General features: G+C 46.1%; 1 protein-coding gene across 2 annotated transcripts in view; it reads right to left on the bottom strand.

The window, feature by feature from the left end:
* BTBD19 (BTB domain containing 19) overlaps window positions 1-19,074 on the bottom strand; it is a 121,193-nt gene extending 102,119 nt beyond the window's left edge. The window contains exon 1 of one of the 2 annotated variants that reach the window (XM_084848284.1): window positions 18,884-19,074. In XM_084848284.1, the coding sequence (XP_084704410.1) occupies window positions 18,884-18,972 (89 nt within the window). In that variant the 5' untranslated portion in view covers window positions 18,973-19,074. The remainder of the gene's footprint in view (window positions 1-18,883) is intronic. The other variant, XM_084848283.1, reaches the window with a different exon arrangement.
* Between the last annotated feature and the right edge of the window lie 774 nt (window positions 19,075-19,848).

The raw sequence follows: 19,848 nt of genomic DNA, 5'->3' as shown, positions 1-19,848 counted from the left end.
TGTTCAGTTGTTAAGTTTTGTCCGACTCTTCGTGACCCCATGGACGATAGCACGCCAGGCCTTCCTGTCCTCCGCTTTCTCCCGGGGTGTGCTCAAGTTCATATTCATTGCATCGGTGATGCTATCTAGCCATCTCATCCTCTGCTGTCCCCTTCTCCTTTTGCCTTCAATCTTTCCCAGCATCAGGGTCTTTTCCAGGGAGTTTTCTCTTCGCATTAGGTGGCCAAAATATTTGAGCTTCAGTTTCACTATCTGTCCTTCCAATGAGCACTCAGGGTTGATTTCCTTTAGGATGGACTGATTTGACCTCCTTGCAGTCCAGGGGACTCGTCAGAGTCTTCTCCAGCACCACAGTTCGAAAGCATCAGTTCTTCGGTGCTCAGCCTTCCTTATAGTCCAGCTCTCACAGCCATACATTACTACTGGGAAAACCATAGCTTTGATTAGATGGACCTTTGTCGGAAAGGTGATGTCTCTGCTTCTTACTATGCTGTCTAGGTTTGCCATAGCTGTCCTCCCAAGGAGCAAGCGTCTTTTAATTTCATGGCTACAGTCACCATCTGCGCTGATCTTGGAGCCCAAGAAAATAAAATCTGTCACTGCTTCCATTTCTTCCCCTTCTATATGCCAGGAAGTGATGGGGCCAGATGCCATGATCTTCGTTTTGTTAATGTTGAGTTTCAAACCAGCTTTTGCACTCTCCTCTTTCACCCTCAACAAGAGGCTCTTCAGATCCTCTTCATTTTCTGCCATTAGGGTGGTATCGTCTGCGTATCTGAGGTTGTTGATAATTCTCCCAGCAATCTTAATTCCGACCTGTGATTCATCCATCCCGGCGTTTCTCATGATGTACTCTGCATATAACTTAAATAAGCAGGGCGACAATATGCAGCCTTGTCGTACTCCTTTCCCAATTTTGAACCAATCGGTTGCTCCATGTCCGGTTCTTACTGTTGTTTCTTGACCGTCGTACAGGTTTCTCAGGAGACAGGTAAGGTGGTCTGGTACTCCCATCCCTTTAAGAATTTGCCACAGTTTGTTGTGATCCACACAATCAAAGGCTTTAGCATAGTCAATGAAGCAGAAATAGATGTTTTTCTGGAATTCTCTTGCTTTCTCCATGATCCAGCGAATGTTGGCGATTTGATCTCTACTTCCTCTGCCTCTTCGAAACCCAGCTTGTACTTCCGGTAGTTCTCGGTTCACATACTGCTGAAGCCTAGCTTGTAGGATTTTGAGCATAACCTTGCTGGCATGTGAAATGAGCACAACTGTACGGTAGTTTGAACACTCTTTGGCATTGCCCTTCTTTGGAATTGGAATGTAAACTGACCTTTTCCAGTCTTGTGGCCATTGTTGAGTGTTCCAAATTTGTTGGCATGTTGAGTGCAGCACTTTAACAGCATCATCTTTTAGGATTTTAAATAGCTCAGCTGGAATACTGTCATTTCCGCTAGCTTTGTTGTTAGTAATGCCCACTTGACATTCACTCTCTAGGATGTCCATATACAGGAAAGGTTGTTCCTGTATACAGACATCCTAGAGGATGTCCGTATACAGTATACATCTAGGATGTTCCTATACCGGAAAGAACATTCAGATCTTTCCTGTATAGTTCTTCTGTGTATTCTTTCCACCTCTTCTTAATCTCACCTGCTTCTGTTAGGTCCCTGCCGTATCATGCCTGTCTTTGCACAAAACATTCCCTTGAGATCTCCAATTTTCTTGAAAAGATCTCTAGTCTTTCCCATTCTGTTGTTTGCCTCGATTTCTTTGCATTGTTCATTTAAGAAGGCCTTCTTGTCTCTCCTTGCTATTCTCTGGAACTCTGCATTCAGTTGGATACATCTTCCCCTTTCTCCCTTGCTTTTCGCTTCCCTTCTTTCCTCAGCTACTTGTCAAGCCTCATCAGACAGACACTTGGCTTTCTTGCATTTCTTTTTCTTTGGGATGGATTTCGTTGCTGCCTCCTGAACAATGTCACGGACCTCCGTCCATAGTTCCTAAGGCACTCTGTCTATCAAGTCTAATCCCTGAAATCTACTCATCACTTCCACTGTGTATTCATAAGGGATCGGATTGAGGTCATACCTGATTGGTTTAGTGGTTTTCCCTACGTTCTTCAATTTAAGCCGAAATTTTGCAACAAGAAGCTCATGATCTGAGCCACAGTCAGCTCCAGGTCTTGTTTTGACTGACTGTATGGAGCTTCTTCATCTTTGGCTGCAAAGGACATAATCAATCTGATTTTGATATTGACCATCTGGTGATGTCCATGTGTAGAGTCGCCTCTTGTGCTGTTGGAAAAGAGTGTTTGCTATGATCAGCATGTTCTCTTGGCAAAACTCTATTAGCCTTTGTCCTGCTTCATTTTGTACACCAAGGCCATGCTTACCTATTATCCCGGTGATTTCTTGACTTCCTACTTTGGCATTCCAATCCCCTATTATGAAAAGGACATCTTTTTTTGGTGTTAGTTCTAGACCGTATTGTAGGTCTTCATAGAACCGATCAACCTCAGCTTCTTCAGCCTCAGTGGCGGGGGCATAGACTTGAATTACTGTGATGTTGAATGGTTTGTCTTGGATTCGTACTGAGATCATTCTATCATTTTTGAGATTGTACCCCAGTACTGCTTTTTTCACCCTTTTATTGACTATGAGTGCTACTCCATTTCTTCTAAGGGATTCTTGCCCACAGTAGTAGATATAATGGTCACCTGAATTAAATTTGCCCATGCTTGTCCATTTTAGTTCGCTGATTCCCAAGATGTCGATGTTCAATCTTGCCATCTCATGTTTGACCACCTCCAGCTTACCTTGATTCATTGATCTGACATTCCAGGTTCCTAAACAATATTGTTCTTTACAGCATCGGATTTTCTTTTCACCACCAGATACATCCACAGCTGAGTGTCCTTTCGGCTTTGGCCCAGCCGCTTCACTCTTTCTGGCGCTACTTGGAAATACCCTCTGCTCTTCCCCAGTAGTATATTGGACACCTTCCAACCTGAGGGGCTCATCTTCCGGAGTCATCTCTTTTAACCTTGTGATACGTTCCATGGGGTTTTCTTGGCAAGAATACTGGAGTGGGTTGCCATTTCCTTCTCCAGTGGACCACATTTTGTCAGAACTCTCTGCCATGACCTGTCCGTCTTGGGTGGCCCTGCACCGCATAGCTTATTGCTTCACTGAGTTACGCAAGCCCCTTCGCCACAACAAGGCAGTGATCCATGAAGTGGGGATTGACTAGAGACTTTGGACCAAATGAATGCCTAACAATGAACTAAAGAAAGACTCCGCCTCTTGTATCAGTCATTATTTCAGTCTGTGATGACCTGTCTGTCTGTCTAAGCACTTGCATTCCCCATTTACTTGTCCTAAGAGGACTTTAAGTTAAAATGGTTGAAATAATTTGTGTCAATGCATGCTGTCACTCTCTCCCTCATTCTCACACCGATGAGCACAAGTATGTGCACTCACACATGGATACGATATGCCTAACACAGGACATGCACTTAGATTTGTGTTATTTGCCTTCTGAAGACTAAGGCCCCATCTACATGACACCGCTTTGACCCCCCACCACATCGCAACTGTGCAGCAATGCAGCTTCAAATCACCATGTCCTGTGATACACTTGTAACGTACTGCGCGCTTCCCTAGCAGACTTGCCATGCCCTCTTTTTTTTGTTGCCATTATACTGAAATGTGAAGCTGTGCAGTCCCATGAGTGTGGGGGTGTGACACTTCAGTGGCTGTTTTGTATTTGAGGGGCTCTGCTGTGTCTTTCCGACTGTTTTTAGGTAAAAATTGGGTGTTTTGTGCTCCTTCATTTCCGCACCATCAGTTTGTCAGTTCTCCAGCCTGAGGCTCTCGCGATGGTTCGTATTCACAAGCGTAAGTGCTACATGCCTAGCCATCGCCCCAAAATGGTGGCCGGAGTGAAGTTTATTTATTTATTTATTTATTTATTTATTATTACATTAATAGCCCGCCTTTTTTTCCTCTTTGAGGAACCCAAGGTGGCGTACATAATCCTCCTCCTCTCCATTTTAGCCTCACAACAACAACTCTGTGAGGTAGTTTGTGACTGGCCCAAAGTCACCCAGTGAGCTTCCATGGCCGAGTGGGGGCTAGAACCCAAATCTCCTGGCTCCCAGATGTTGTTCCTCCCCCAAGAACCCCCCCCCCGGCCCTTGGCCACTGAGTCCAAAAGCAACCGTTGCAAAGACACAAAGCTGCAAATATGTGCGGAAGTGTGATTAAATATGAAAATGCCCCTCTGTGCATCTGTAACTGCGCAGCTGCAAAGGGATGAGGGGCGTAAAGGGGCATCACAGAGTGACACAGGCATTACGCACGCCTACAACACACCCACTGCAAAATGTGAAGTTAGTTTGGGGAAGGGACAGATGGCTCACAAGCACAGGGAAACCCGTAGTAAACGAAAAACACTGCAGCAAAACGACTCCTTGGAACTCCGTATTTTCCAGGCGAAAACCACGGATGGCTGCGAAGTCGTGACTATATCATCTATCACAAGGGACCTTGACTTGTACCTGCCCCGGAATAAAAGCCCGGTGTAGATGGGCCCTAAGATGCTATCCCAGCTAGTGTATTTTTTTGAAGGGTACTTTTTAAAAAAGTACTTTTTTTAGGCAAGCTGCAGTTCAATTTTAGATATTGTGTCTTAATTTAGGAACAAAATATCTCCTGAAATGCTGGGTTTTCCTATGGGGAACAGAGTTCTGATTAGAAAGCATCCCTGTTCAGAGAGCTTCTATTCTAGTCCTAAAAAGTACCACATCAAATGCATCTCAGCAGCAACAGTTGTGGCACAATCCTGGTTTATGGAAAGTATGAGAGAACTGGAAAGCATCCACTAAAGATCCAAAAAGAGAAAACTAGTCTCAAGACGTTGAAAAAATTGTTTTATTCTTTAAGAGGCCCAATGCATTTCATTTAGTAATGGCCTTCCATGGAGCTATAAAAAGAGACAATACAAAGAGAGTAAACAAATGTATTGTCTCTTTTTATAGCTCCTAAGGAAGGGCGTTATGAATATATAGATCTGAAACACTTTGGGCTTCTTAAAGAATAAGGCCATTTTTCCAGCATCTTAGGACTAGTTCTTTTTGGATCTACAATCTGGTTTACAACAAGAAATAATAAAAGGCAGCTCTCTGGCAATGAACTACTGATACTTGTGCTGAATGGAGAGAAAGAAAATAGACAGGCAACATATGCATGTAAGGTCCAATGAGTTCAAGGGGGTTTACTCCCAGGTAAGAGTACATAGGAATGCAGACTGAAACATATTGGTTGCATCAGTAAGTTTAGAAAGCTGCCAACAAAAATAATATAGATGAAGTAGTGGAAAGTCTGCAACAAATTTCCCCTACAACTCATCAGTTTTGATTTTGATTTTGTAACTGATGCCTGAAAACACTGAACTGTGTTAAAGTGGAATCTTTGTAAGGACGACTCCTTCTTTATAGCACTTTCCATACGCAGTCAAAGCATGAATTTCATATATATTACCTCAGTTATTCTTGCAACAATCCTGTAAGGTAGACAGGAAAAAATCCTGCAGCTCCCAGCATGGCCCATCCAGTGATGCTGACTGAAGACTGCTGAGAGTTGTAGGGCATTTTGCTGTCTAAACATGCACAGGATTGTGCCCTTAGTAAATTAACATGCGAACTGAGATCTGAACTGGGGACTTCCGGCATGTAACTATGCTCTTAAACAGCCTCTGTGATAGGAACTGCCCCAAAACGTTTTGCTGCCTGAGGCGAAGAACAGGATGGCACCCCTTTCCCATTCCATGTACAAAAGCTACCTGGAGTGGCAGCTGAATTTTACTTTGATACTGGAGATGGGACACATTCCTCCACTGCACCTGAGGACAGCAGGCTAGATTAGGGGGCACAAAACAGGCTGCATGACACACACGCAGCTCTCTCCTCCAGCACCTCACTGCCACCTCCCAGCATCTTCTGCCTGCCTAATGGTAGGGCCTGTCCTGCACGGAGAGCTGAGCAAGTACACAGTGTCACACTGATGAGCCACTTTCCTTAGGAACACACGCAAATGGGTTATCTCAAGCAAACTCAGTTTCCCTACTTCAGCCTCCCCAGCCTGGCGCCCTCCAGAAGTGTTGGACTACAACTCCCATCATCCCCAGCCAGCATTGGCAATGTTGACTGGGGATAATAAGAGCTGTAGTTCAACACATCTGGAGGGTATCAGGCTGGGGAAGGCTGCCCTACTTTCACACAACCTCCATTAGCAGCCAACTTCTCAGTTTAATATCTGTTGGCGTGAGAACATTCATTCAATCAACCCACTCTATGGGATGCTCATTCTGGTCATTTGCCCACCCTCCTTTTTACAAAGATTAGTGTTTGCCTTAATTGGAAGCACTGAGACCGAGAGCTGTGTTGGCTTGTGGGAGCTACTGGGTGGGGTGGGGGCGGACAACCCATCTTGGCTCCCAAGTGCTCCCAGCATGTGCAAAGGACACATTAGTTTGCACTGAATTCAGATTGTGAGAGGCTATTGCAAATAATTTCAAGGGAAGATCTGGTAGCTGAGGGGCTCACTGAATTTGGCAGAAGCCCTGCTGTGCTGGCAGAACACTCCAGATATGCTAGCACAAAATGCCAGCACTAGAGCCCTTCTACCAGTGAAGATACACCAGCTGAACAGCCTAAATGGGGTAGAGTCATGGGTGGGATGTGGGTGGCACAGGGAAAGAGCAGAATCCATGCCTGCTTCAATCCACAGCCAAGCCCCTGTCAATGGCACAAGCTTACATCAGCCCCAGATCTGGTGCAAATAATGATTTCAAAGGAAGGAAGGACATTAAATAGTGCCCCCGCCCACATCCCCACAACAGAACATAGGATACGGTGTATATCAGGACCCAGTGCCACTGCATGCCACCACCAGTAACTCAGATGACAGGGCATGGGGCTCTCTCGCTCTGGCCTTATGTTGTGCCCTCTTAGGTTCACAAAGGAGAACTTTTGTGATAGAACTATGGGGAAAGGGCACTTTGCACACCAAGGGAGCACCTTGCGCAAAACAGCTGGGCTCACAGTGCATGGGAACTTGAGCACATTGCTAACACCCCACTCCAACAATTGAGGGTGCTAGGACAGAGCAGAGCAACCTGCATAGGTAAGCAAGAGAAGGGGAAACACATGCTCTAAAGCAGAGGTGAGCAGACTTCAGGCTTGTCAAATCTATTTTATTTTTTACTAAAACCCCAAGATCCACCAGCCAGAGCCTGGTGCAAAAGGCATACACACAGAATTAAAGAACAGGGTGACTCCAGGCAAGTTCAAGCCTAGAAGTTTATTTTCAGTATCAAAGCTGAACTGAACTCACAGTCCTTTCACACAAAAGTTCGCACCTGATTAACTTCCGCTTTCTTTTCAGCACCAAATTTAGACTGGAAAAAGTCATATTGTTGTTCTTTCTAAGTTAAACAATTGGGAATCAGAACTCCTTGCTGATTCACTACAAATCACCCAGAGATCTACCAGTGGATCCTGATCTACCTTCTCCCCACCTCTTCTCTAATGTATAACTGCTGCAACTGCCTCCGGACCCAACCCCAAGCCCTTTGTTGTTCAGTCGTTCAGTCGTGTCCGACTATTCGTGACCCCATGGACCATAGCACGCCAGGCCTTCCTGTCCTGCGCTCTCTCCCGGAGCGTGCTCAAGTTCATATTCATTGCATCCGTGATGCTATCTAGCCATCTCATCCTCTGCCGTCCCCTTCTCCTTTTGCCTTCAGTCTTTCCCAGCATCAGGGTCTTTTCCAGGGAGTTTTCTCTTCGCATTAGGTGGCCAAAATATTGGAGCTTCAGCTTCAGTATCTGTCCTTCCAATGAGCACTCAGGGTTGATTTCCTTTAGGATGGACTGATTTGACCTCCTTGCAGTCCAGGGCACTCGTAAGAGTCTTCTCCAGCACCACAGTTCGAAAGCATCAATTCTTCGGCGCTCAGCCTTCCTTATAGTCCAGCTCTCACAGCCATACATTACTACTGGGAAAACCATAGCTTTGATTAGACGGACCTTTGTCGGCAAGGTGATGTCTCTGCTTCTTACTATGCTGTCTAGGTTTGCCATAGCTTTCCTCCCAAGGAGCAAGCGTCTTTTAATTTCATGGCTACAGTCACCGTCTGCGGTGATCTTGGAGCCCAAGAAAGTAAAATCTGTCACTGCTTCCATTTCTTCCCCTTCTATATGCCAGGAAGTGATAGGGCCAGATGACATGATCTTAGTTTTTTTAATGTTGAGTTTCAAACCAGCTTTTGCACTCTCCTCTTTCACCCTCAACAAGAGGCTCTTGAGATCCTCTTCGCTTTCTGCCATTAGGGTGGTATCGTCTGCATATCGGAGGTTGTTGATAATTCTCCCGGCAATCTTAATTCCGACCTGTGATTCATCCAACCCGGCATTTCTCATGATGTACTCTGCATATAAGTTAAATAAGCAGGGTGACAATATGCAGCCTTGTCGTACTCCTTTCCCAATTTTGAACCAATCGGTTGTTCCATGTCTGGTTCTTACTGTTGCTTCTTGACCCTCGTACAGGTTTCTCAGGAGACGGGTAAGGTGGTCTGGTACTCCCATCACTTTCAGAATTTGCCACAGTTTGTTGTGATCCACACAATCAAAGGCTTTAGCGTAGTCAATGAAGCAGAAATAGACGTTTTTCTGGAATTCTCTTGCTTTCTCCATGATGCAGCGAATGTTGGCGATTTGATCTCTAGTTCCTCTGCCTCTTCGAAACCCAGCTTGTACTTCCGGTAGTTCTCGGTTCGCATACTGCTGAAGCCTAGCTTGTAGGATTTTGAGCATCACCTTGCTGGCATGTGAAATGAGCGCAATTGTGCGGTAGTTTGAACACTCTTTGGCGTTGCCCTTCTTTGGAATTGGAATGTAAACTGACCTTTTCCAGTCTTGTGGCCACTGTTGAGTGTTCCAGATTTGTTGGCATATTGAATGCAGCACTTTAACAGCATCATCTTTTAGGATTTTAATTAGCTCGGCTGGAATACTGTCATCTCCGCTAGCTTTGTTGTTACTAATGTTTCCTAAGGCCCACTTGACTTCACTCTCTAGGATGTCCGGCTCAAGTTCAGTGACCGCACTATCATGGCTATCAGGGACATTCAGATCTTTCCTGTATAGTTCTTCTGCCTCCGGACCCAACCCCAAGCCCTTTACCATGTGTGAATTTGTCTGAATGTGTTGCTCTAACACTCTTGCCCCCCAACAGCAGGGAGCAGTGTCTTTCATACAGGGGAAGCATATATGCATGTGCCTTACCAGGTAAGCTCGCTGTTGGCAAGCCAGGCACTACACTCCAATCATGGCCATTGCTAGTCAAACACTCATGAGCACCTTTGCCTTGCAGAATCACAGCCTGCATGCATAGAGCAGAACAAACAGCCACTGCACACACAGTGACTGGGTTTGGACAATCAGCACTGGAAACAAAGCAATATGGGTTGTTTCACCCGCCCTACGCATGCCAGTCGGGCAACTGGCATTTCCCTAATTACCCACACTGCATCACAGGTTGCCATTTCGTCCGAACCCGGCATGCAGCACAGCGGGGGTAGCTTCTTACCTACCCTGCAACCCATGACTTGCAGTAGCGGGTTGTGGGTGGGTGAGAAGCTGCAGTGCACTGGGTTTGGACAACACGGCAACCTGCGACGTGGCGTGGATAATTAGGGAAATGCTGGTCACATGAGCGGTATGCACAGGGGTGGGGGAAACAACCCATACTGCATTGTTTCTCCTACTGATTGTCTGAACGCAGCCAGTACTTTGCTACATCCCCAAAGGGGGAAGTTTACTCACAGTTACTGCAGTCTCATCTCGGTCCTCTTTCCCCAGGAAAGAGGCTGAGGCATGAGCACTGGTGCAGCATCCAGGTAGCACCACTCACTCTTAACAGGAGAATAGAAGAAGATAGGCCAAAGGCTTATCTAGTCCAGCATCCTATTCCCATAGTGGCCCACCAGATGGTTATGGGAAGCCCACAAACAGGACATGAGTGCAATAGCACCCTCCCCTTCGTGTTCCCCAGCACCTGGAATACAGAGGCACGCTGCCTCTGATACTGCAAGTAGCCACGCTTCTCTCTCACCTCCTCGCAAACACCAACTGTGCATCCAGGTGAAGGGACTATGTGCTCCAGCTGCTGACTACTACATGTTACTCTCTTTCTGGGTGTCTCCTTGCTCTCTACAGGCTGCTGTCCTACAGGTACAGGATCCATCCCACACCCGATTCTCTGCTAATCATGAAGGACACTCATCTCATGACCAACGACAGTCAGCAACATGCTCTCAGTGGTTTCTGTGTGGGGGTTGTTAACCTACTTGCTCCAGGCGGGTTCCTGTACCCTTGCAAGCTCCATGGAGGGAAGTGAGGCCACAGGTGAATGCGTTCCTAGCATGGAGCTGGTACCATAAGGGACACTGCACTTAATACCCAGCTGTCTGTTGAGCCAATGTCCAAGAGCACCTGCTGGGGTGACTGGTTGGCAACCCTGCGCATGTGTCTTCCCCTTTCATGAACTGCTCCACACTTTTTGTTAGGGAGTGGTAGATAAGAATCCTTTCCTCGTCCCTAGTATGATCTGGCTTCATCTGGCCCTCAGGATGGGACTCTTTGGTAGAGGAACTTGATGGGCTCAGGGGGGTATGTCTTCACACAGCGCATAGTTCAACTGTGGAACTCTCTACCACAGGAAGTAGTGATGGCCACCAATTTGGATGGTTTTAAAAGGGGGTTGGAAAAATTCCTTGAGGAAAAGGCTATCAATGGCTACTAGTCTTGATGGCTATGTGCTACCTCCAGTACCAGAGGCAGTGAGCCTATGTACACCAGTTGCTGGGGAACATGGGTGGGAGGGTGCTGTTGCGCTCATGCCCTGCTTGTGGGTTCCTGGTCGACAGCTGGTTGGACCCTTGGTCTGATCCAGCAGGGCTCTTCTTATGTTTTTATGTCCCTTCCTCTCTTCTCTTCACTCAGGTTCCCAGGACTGCAAGGGGACAAACCTCTCAGGAAACAGAAGTGGGATGCGTGTGGCTGTCAGGACATATGAGAGAGTGACTTGGGAATAGGGTGAAGGGCAATTAAGTCTACTTGGATGCTACCTGGCACTGCAAGGCTAGCTTACTGGGCAATGGGGTAGGGGAATGGGTCACATGAGTTGCCAGGGACTGAGGTAGACAAGAAGATCTGGCTGGCCCATGCAGGGGCCAGATTATTGGTCTGTGCCAGAGGCCCCCAACCTTTTTGGCCCCATGGGAACATTTGGAATGTTGAGAGCATGTCATGGTCACTCCCACAAAATGGCTGCCATGATGGACATGGCCAGTCACAAAACACCCATTCCCCAAAAGACAAACTGGTGAGGGTAAAAGAAAATTTGCTTGCCTGCCCAAGACCTAAGTACAAGGCAGAGGGGTGTGTGTGTGTGTCTGAAGTACAAGGCAGGGGGGAGTGTGTGTGACTGAGTTCCAAAACTACACTTTTGAACCCAGTGTTTTCTTCTCCAATACCCATTTCACAGAAGGCAAACTGACTGATGCTCGGAGACAAGAAACTTGGCCAAGAAACTGAGTACAAGGCACAGGTGGGATCTGAGCCACAAATGCCAAATCACATATTTGCCCCCCAAAAGCACAACAAAATATCCATAAGGCAAACTGGTAATGCTTAGAAACACACACACACAGGCAAAACATCCACCCACACCATACACCCACATAGAAAAAAGTCCCAGGGAGACCACACACACGCACCCCCACAGATAAAAACTCAGACAAACCACATACATACACAAGGAAAAGCACACACCACACCACAACAAAACAAACAAACAAACCAGCTCACACACATACACCCCACATTAAAAACACACATGCAAGCAGAGCACAGGCAAAACACACCCTCACTACCTACCATCCCTTTAGCTTTCCAGGATGCCCCCCCCCGCCCCGCCCCGCCCCGCCCCGCCCCACACCCCTCAGCTTCTAGTTTGTTTGTTTAATTCTGGGCAGCTGGACATACTTCAAAATAAAGGACTGGGCTGCAACCACCTTGCATTTTTATTTTCTAAGAATGCCTCTGGGGCCCACAGGCATTATTGGAAATAAAAATGTCACGGCGCTGGACACTGGCACTTCCAGTTATTCCCAGGTTTTTAATTTCAAAAATCTTTTGTAGCTCCTGTGCTCCTGGCATCGATGACTTGGGAATGGGGCTGGGGTGAGGGAAACAATGCATCATGATATGTCTGCTGCTGTGGCTGAAAGGTTGAGGAACTGCTCTGTGGTGTTTGCAGTGTGGGTTTAAATCTTGCAAAAGGTAAGTGGGGGTCATATTCCTCCCCCTCCCTTCCCCTACTGGGACTCAAATTCCATTCTCCTGCTTCCCAAACTTGTGTCCTAAACGGTGAGCCACTGGAGGGTGTTGGTGTCTCAGGTTCCATTTGTTGTGTGTCCTGGCCCCTCCCCTTGGCTGCTGGGCAAAAAGGTCTTTTGCTCCCTGCATGTGTCCTAAACCCTTGTCTCAAGAAGGCTACATGTGCTCTTTGCAAGCCCCTTGCCAGGGAGTAATGGGGGTGCTCTGTTGGGTGGGTTCTCCTTCCTCCCCTTTGTGTGTTCTGCTCCAAACAGTGGTTGTGAGGATCGTAAGGAAATTCAAGTCCCTGCCTATAGGAATGCCTGGGGACTGGGACCAGCAGGATCACTGCTGGATGTGCCGCTGGGACTGATGGACTAGGGGCACTGTGGCATTGCCTTGTTTGCTGTGTGATGCAGAGGGCGTGCTGGGCAGGGGCATGACCCTATTGTTGTGAATTCACTGGCTCCCTCCATGTGGATGGCAGTGGCTCAGACGGCTGGGCACTGGCAGAGTTTCTGGGGACGCCGTGCGCGTGTCTGCCATTTTGATGCTATTTTTGTATTTTCTGGTTGTGGGTTTCCCCCCCTCCCTTCCCAGGCTCACCACACATTGCATATGGCCATCTGTGCCACTGGTGTAGTGGTGGTGTATCACCCCGCTGCCACCACCACCACATTGTGAGCATAAGACGGCTCTATTTGTGTGGGTTATCAACAGCATTCCCAAAGATGGAATTAATTCAGCACATGGCAGTAGATGCACATAGCCAGCTAAGCAAGCACTGGGAGCAGATAACTGGGAAACCAATGTTGGCTCAAAAGTGGTCATGAGCATAGCCTCATGATTCTGATTACTGCATTCCAGACATGGCTGTAGATTGCCCAATTGTATATATTTAGGGTCATCAGACTAACGATAAGGACCCACCACAGTTGCAGTGGGTTAAAGAAAACATGTAGGAGGATTTTCCTACCACACTACAGCTTGCATGGGTGTGTAAACCCAGATACCACAGCACTGCCCTGTTCTGTAATTGACTCAGCACTTCACTTCATTTTCCTTTACATAATGACTTTCGCACTTCTATGGGCCAGAAAACTGATCTGCGTCTTTTATTCACATTTCGTTGTGAAATGACAATTCCTCTGAAACAAACAATTCTCTCAGTTGTTAGTTACACCGCTATAGCCATAATAGCATAATAACGATTATCAGATAGTTGCACTTTCTCTAGGCTCTTTCTTGCTCTGGAGATAGCAGCAGTTGCATAGTATCATATCCCCACATCCTAAAAGGTTGCTGCTGTAGAGAAAAAGAGGTATTTGTAACTTCTTATAGCGTGGGGTGCCTCCCACAAGTTTATTATTATATTATATTTATTATTCTAACAATAAACTTGTGGGAGGCACTATATTTGTAACTTTTTATAGTGTGGAACACTATAGTGTGGGCACTGGCAGAGCTGTGAGCATATCTGCCATTTTGTGGGAGGCAAATATGATGCCTCCCACAAGTTTATTATTAATTTAAATATGTCATAGAGCTGCTTCCCACTAATGAAGGCCTCGGCATTGTCCAATAGGTGCCTGCGATACTCACACAAGCACATTTCATGCAGCGCTCATGTCTACAGTGGATGTATTAGATGGGAGGGAAAATCTCATTTTTTCAGCAACAACATATTGTAGTTTGACCACTAGGAAAATGCAGTATCCCTTCAGCAAAAGCATCTGTATCTCGGTGGAACACTTTAACAACAATTCTGCACTTATTATGCAAAAATTCCCATCTGTCTGGATGGGCCCTAAGTGGGGGTTTAAATGGCCTCCCTGCACGAGGTTCAATAATACTTCATCAGCAAATTCCAATCAGCAAAACACAATCTGCTTAAAATCACCTTGCAAATGTCTGGTGTTTGGGAGTGGGCAAGGGTGCAAAGAAACTTTTGCACAGCAAGCCATCCTTAGAACACGTCAGTTCCAAATAAAAGATGCAGCATAATGGCAATGGTGCTTCATAATGGCAATGGAAGGGTATGTGTGCTATAATAAAAATGAAAGAATGGTAACGTTGGAAAGGACCTGAAAGCCATTTAAGGCCAACACCTGTACTGGGTACAATCTTCTATATTCAGTCAACCCCTACTGTAATCCTGTTAGGTTTACAGAACCATAGAAATATACCTTGTGCCAATTCTCCATGGCAAGACAACCTTGGATTGTTTGAATGCTGTATGTCTGGATTAGATCATGTAATAGAAACAACCTCTGTATATTACAAATGAGGAGCAGAAGCATGAAATGTGAGCACTACATCCATAACACTATTAAGGGTGCAATCCTATGCATGTTTAGACAGAGAAAACTCCTACAGTTCCCAGCATGCCCCAGCCAGCCATGCTGGCTAGGGCTTTTTCTGTCTAAACATGGATAGGATTGCACCTTAAGAGAAGGAATGTGTTTAGAAAAACACATCCAGATGTCTCAAGAAAGCAAGTAAAGCCGCAGTGAGTAAGGGAAAGGGGGAAATCACTACCTTAAACTCTGTTCCAGTGCTAACTGTATCCAAAGCCTCATTGGTTTTGAGCAAAATTAATAATCATTCTTTAGAATGCTAAGAAGAGAACAAATGCCTTGATCCCCGAGCTTTGACTCATCCAACATTCACAGATTAGGGCTTTGATCCTCGCACAGATTGAAGTTCCATCCTTCTGCAAGATTGCACAGATTATGTACCTGTCCCATGTTGTATGCATTATCAAATACTCAAACAGGAGAAAGCCGAGGTGAGGATCCTTAGAAATCTAGTTCAGGTCCTAGGCCCATCATAAGGGATGGATGAGGCCCCATGACATATACAGAGAACCCCAATTTGACAGAAGCAGCTAAGGTAACCACTTTAAAATGTCATCAGTGTGGCTCCTCAAATCTTAAGGGGAGCTCGTTGCTCCAGCCACGCAGGGTCAAACATTACTGTGTGAAAGTGCTAATGTTTGGCTCACTGGATGGCTGGAGTCTAGAGACAACTGTCCATATAGCTAAGCACTACTATGTGGAACATTTTCAAGCAATAACCTCCTAGTAACTGGTATTTCACTAAAGAGAGTGGCACTTTTAGAAAGGGTCACTGATTAGAATGCATACACCCCTTCAAGAACTATTTACTAACAAGTATCAGTATTAACAAATGAAGACCAATGGCTATTAACCAGAATGGTGAAAACATACAATATATTGCCAAACAAATCCCAAAAGTGTTGGAGCAGATGGACCACCAGTCTGACCTGCTGAATGTGCATATGGCTACCCCAGTGGCTCCCTCCTTTGGATATGAAAGCTCATTCCTGGTGAGGCGGGTGGCTACTAGGAAGAGGGCCTTTTCTGCTGTGGCACCCCGGCTGTGGAATGAGCTCCTTAGAGAGGTTCGCCTGGTGCCTACATAGTACTCCTTCCAGCGCCAGGTGAAGACCTTTTTATTCTCCCAGTATTTTAGCATTTTAGCTTCCTAATCTTTTAGCTCTGGTGTTTTAAATCTATTTTAAATATCTGCATTGCTGCTAGGTTTTATTCGAGTTGTATTGTTATATTATGGTTTTAAGCTTTCATGTGTTATATTGTTTTATGCTGCACTCTGGTTTTAATTTCTGTGAACTGCACAGAGGGCTTCGGCTATTGGGCAGTATGGAAATGAAATGAAATGAAATAAATAAATGAATGAATTACAGAAAAGACAAGTCTGTCGCTCAGAATGAGAAAGACTGAGAAAGTGATTCAGTGTATAGAATGAAGCATTTACACCTTAAGTCAATTCAAATTCCTGCTAAGCCATTTGTTTGCTTGCTTGTTTGTTTGTTTGTTTGTTTGCAATATTTCTATACCGCTCCACACCAAAGATTTCGGAACAGTGAACAGCAAGATAAAAGAATAAAACTCCATAATTAAAACAATTGAAACATTTTAAAGATTCTGAACTTAATAAACGGCAGCTGGTCACTCAGGGAAGGCCTCTCAAATTAACAATGTCTTCAGGAGGTGCCGAAAGCAACACAATGTTGGCACCTGCCTGATCTCCAAAGGCAAGAAATTCTACAGGGAGGGGGCCACCATGTTGAAGGCTCTTTTCCTGGTGGACTCCAACCGGGCTATAGGTCCATGTGGAACCACCAGAAGCAAGCCCTCCGATTACCTCAGTGACCAGGCAGGTTGGTAAAGAAGAAGGTGCTCTCTCAGGTATCCTGGTCCCAAGTTGTTTAGGGCTTTGTACACTAGCACTAAAACTTTAAACCTGACCAGGTAGCGGGTAGGCAGCCAGTGCAGTTCCCTCAGCAAAGGAGTTACATGCTAAAAAGGGGCGGCTCCTGACAACAACCAAGCTGCTGCATTCTGCACTAGCTCCAGCTTCTGGACCAGCCTCAAGCGCAGCCCCGCATAGTGTGTGTTGCAGTAATCCAGTCTTGAGGTTACTACCTAGGGAGGTGGTGGGCTCTCCCACACTGGAGGCGTTCAAGATGAGGCTGGACAGCCATCTATGAAGGATGCTCTGACTTGGATTCCTGCATTGAGCAGGGGATTGGACTCGATGGCCTTGTAGGCCCCTTCCAACCCTACTATTCTATGATTCTATAATGCCTGTACCACTGTGGCTCAGCTATTCCAGTTCAGGATTGGCCATAGCTGGTGAACCAGCAAAAGCTGGTAAAAGGCACTGCAAGCCGCACCAGCCACTTGGGCTTCCAGCGACAGTGATGGATCTAGGAGTATCCCCAAACTACGGACCTGATCTTTCAGAGGGAGTGCAACCCCATCCAGAACAGGCACTAAGCCTACCTCCTGAATTCAGGAACCACTCACCCACAGGGCTTCCGTCTTGCCAGGATTCAGTTTTAGTTTATTGGCCCTCATCCAGCCCATTAGTGAGTTCAGGCATTGGTCCAGGACTTGCACACCATTCCTGATTCAGATGTCACAGGGAGATAGAGCTGTGTGTCATCAGCATACTGATGGCACTTGGCTCCAAATCCCCTAATGGCTACTCCCAGTGGCTTCATATAGATGTTAAACAACATTGGGGACAAGATGGTACCCTGCAGCTCCCCATAACTCAGTTGCCAAGGGGCTGAGGAATAGTCACCCAATGTTACTCTCTGAAATTGGCCTCGTAGGTAGGACCAGAACCACTGTAACACAGTACCTCTGATACCCATCCCACAGAGTCGATCCAGGAGGATACCATGGTTGATGGTATCAAAAGCTGATGAGAGATTGAGCAGAATTTAACAGGGTTGCACTTCCCCTGTCCCTCTCTCGATAAAGGTCATCCATCAGGGCGACCAAGGCTGATTCAGTCCTGTAACCAGGACGAAACCCAGCATGGCTGGCTGGGGCATGCTGGGAGTTGTGGGACCTTTTTCAGTCTAAACATGCATAGGATTGTGCCCTTAGTCATGTCACCATACTCAATTTCTTATCTGCAAATTTAGAGAAATGGTCTGCTTCACAGGATTACACAGATGAATATAATCAGGGCTGAAATGAACTTTGCACACTTAGAAGTGCTATATATATGGCAATGATAATCATATTATTATGTTGTCATAGAAAGGTATTCTTGATCAATTAAACAGTACCATGCCAGCTAAGAGCAACTCTGTATGCAGTATTTTGGGTGGGCAATGCATGCACGGTTCACACAACAATGCACAAATAATCATTCATGCTGTGTATCAAGCATTACAGTCCACAGTTTTACCTTCACTATCATTTCCACATTAAACACACCATAAACCCCCCAGCCCATACAAAGTATTCCTAAGAAACAGCTGACCCATACATTAATAATGTATTTTGTATTCAGAAATCAACTGTTCCAATTCTGTAACTCAGCCTTTCCCCCTGCCGCCCCCACCCATAATGCCTACGAAGAAAATTTCACAAAATAAACAACACAAAAGAGAGAACTACCCTTTTGCTTACATATTTTTTCAGATAAATATATCCCCTTCAAAAGATTTCCAAAGTAGGGTCTTAAAGACAACACCTTCATATATGGTACTAGTCAGCAACTTCGTAAACTTGTATATTATTTTACAAACCCATAACAATTTTCCGATAGACTTTAAATGCATCTACAAGGAGGAGTTGCACAAGGTCATGATTTGGCAGGTCAAGAAGTCACCCATGTACACACTCATGCTGAGCGGGTGGGGTGGGGGCTGTATCTTCTTATTTACAGTTGTCATTGGGATAAGGCATGGAACCTTCCCCATTTCCTGACACTATGAATTCTCCCAGCTCAACAAGCCAGGGGAACAAACTTAAAGTTGCTTCCCAGCTTTCCTTCTGATCTTTACCCTTGTTGATTCAACTGTGGCCTTTGCTCCCAGCCACACGCTGATCCCCAGGCTCTCTTAGCTGGCTTTCCCAGCTGGCTCACCTGAACTGTGGGTTGTTGATGAGAGTCCTGAGGGCGGCAGCAAAGGCAGCTGAATCCCCTAGCATGAGGGCTGAGCAAGATGAGGCCATAGGTTGGGACGGGATTCCGTACTGGGACCCAGTCTAGGGCAGCCACGTTCAGGGGGCTCAGTGAGGGCCTTTGCTTGCTGTCTGTAATAAAGCTATAACTGAGAGGAGTCACGGCTGGCTGGGAGCTCAGCTGCAAGGCAGGAATGCAGAGCAAGGCCACAGAAGGGGGAAGCAACACCGCATATTGCCAGGCAACAGGCAGCTGCCCAGGCCCTAAAATCCAGCTGCTGTGGGAGGAACCACAAAAATCCTGAAGGGAAGGCTTTTCCAAAAGACGGAACAAGGCTGCAGAACAGGCTGGAAGAAGCAGCAAACTGGGGTGGGGTGGGTGTTAAACAGCAACAAAAGAGAGGATAAGACTGTTTAGGGGCTGCCATAAAAGCAGCAAGGACCAAAGCCAAAGCACCTCGCCTGGCATTAAAAATGTACCACAAAAAACAGGCGGAGGAGGTTGGGGACTCCCACCTTATATCGTACTACGAAGCTTTGTAGTTGCGGCAGCTCCACTTTATCATTATGAAGGCAAACAAAAACTGGACGTGTCTGGAAGAAGAAGTGCTGAACAAGGGCCCCTTATGGGCTTTGCCTTTTCAATCCATAAAAATGGAGTTCAACAGTATTAAAAATCCATATACCAAAATATTTTCATGATCTGGAAAAAGTGGCAAGCTAGGTTGTCCCTGGTGTGGCCTCCCCTCACCCCATTACAAACATTCCCAGGTGGTCTGAATACAACTCTCATAACTAGGATTCCCGAATGAGGGACTTTTATGCCCAGGATAAACCAAAATCTATAGAACAACTCCAAGTTGACTTAGGAGATCTAGGTATAGGATGGCTACAAGAACTACAGCCATCCCACTTCCTCAAAGATCC

The sequence above is a fragment of the Heloderma suspectum genome, chromosome 4 (assembly GCF_057233095.1).
Source record: "Heloderma suspectum isolate Gila_16-S chromosome 4, 16-S_ref, whole genome shotgun sequence".
Taxonomy (NCBI): Eukaryota; Metazoa; Chordata; class Lepidosauria; order Squamata; family Helodermatidae; genus Heloderma; species Heloderma suspectum.
Note: the sequence above shows the minus strand (reverse complement) of the source record. Positions and strands in the feature narration are given on the sequence as shown.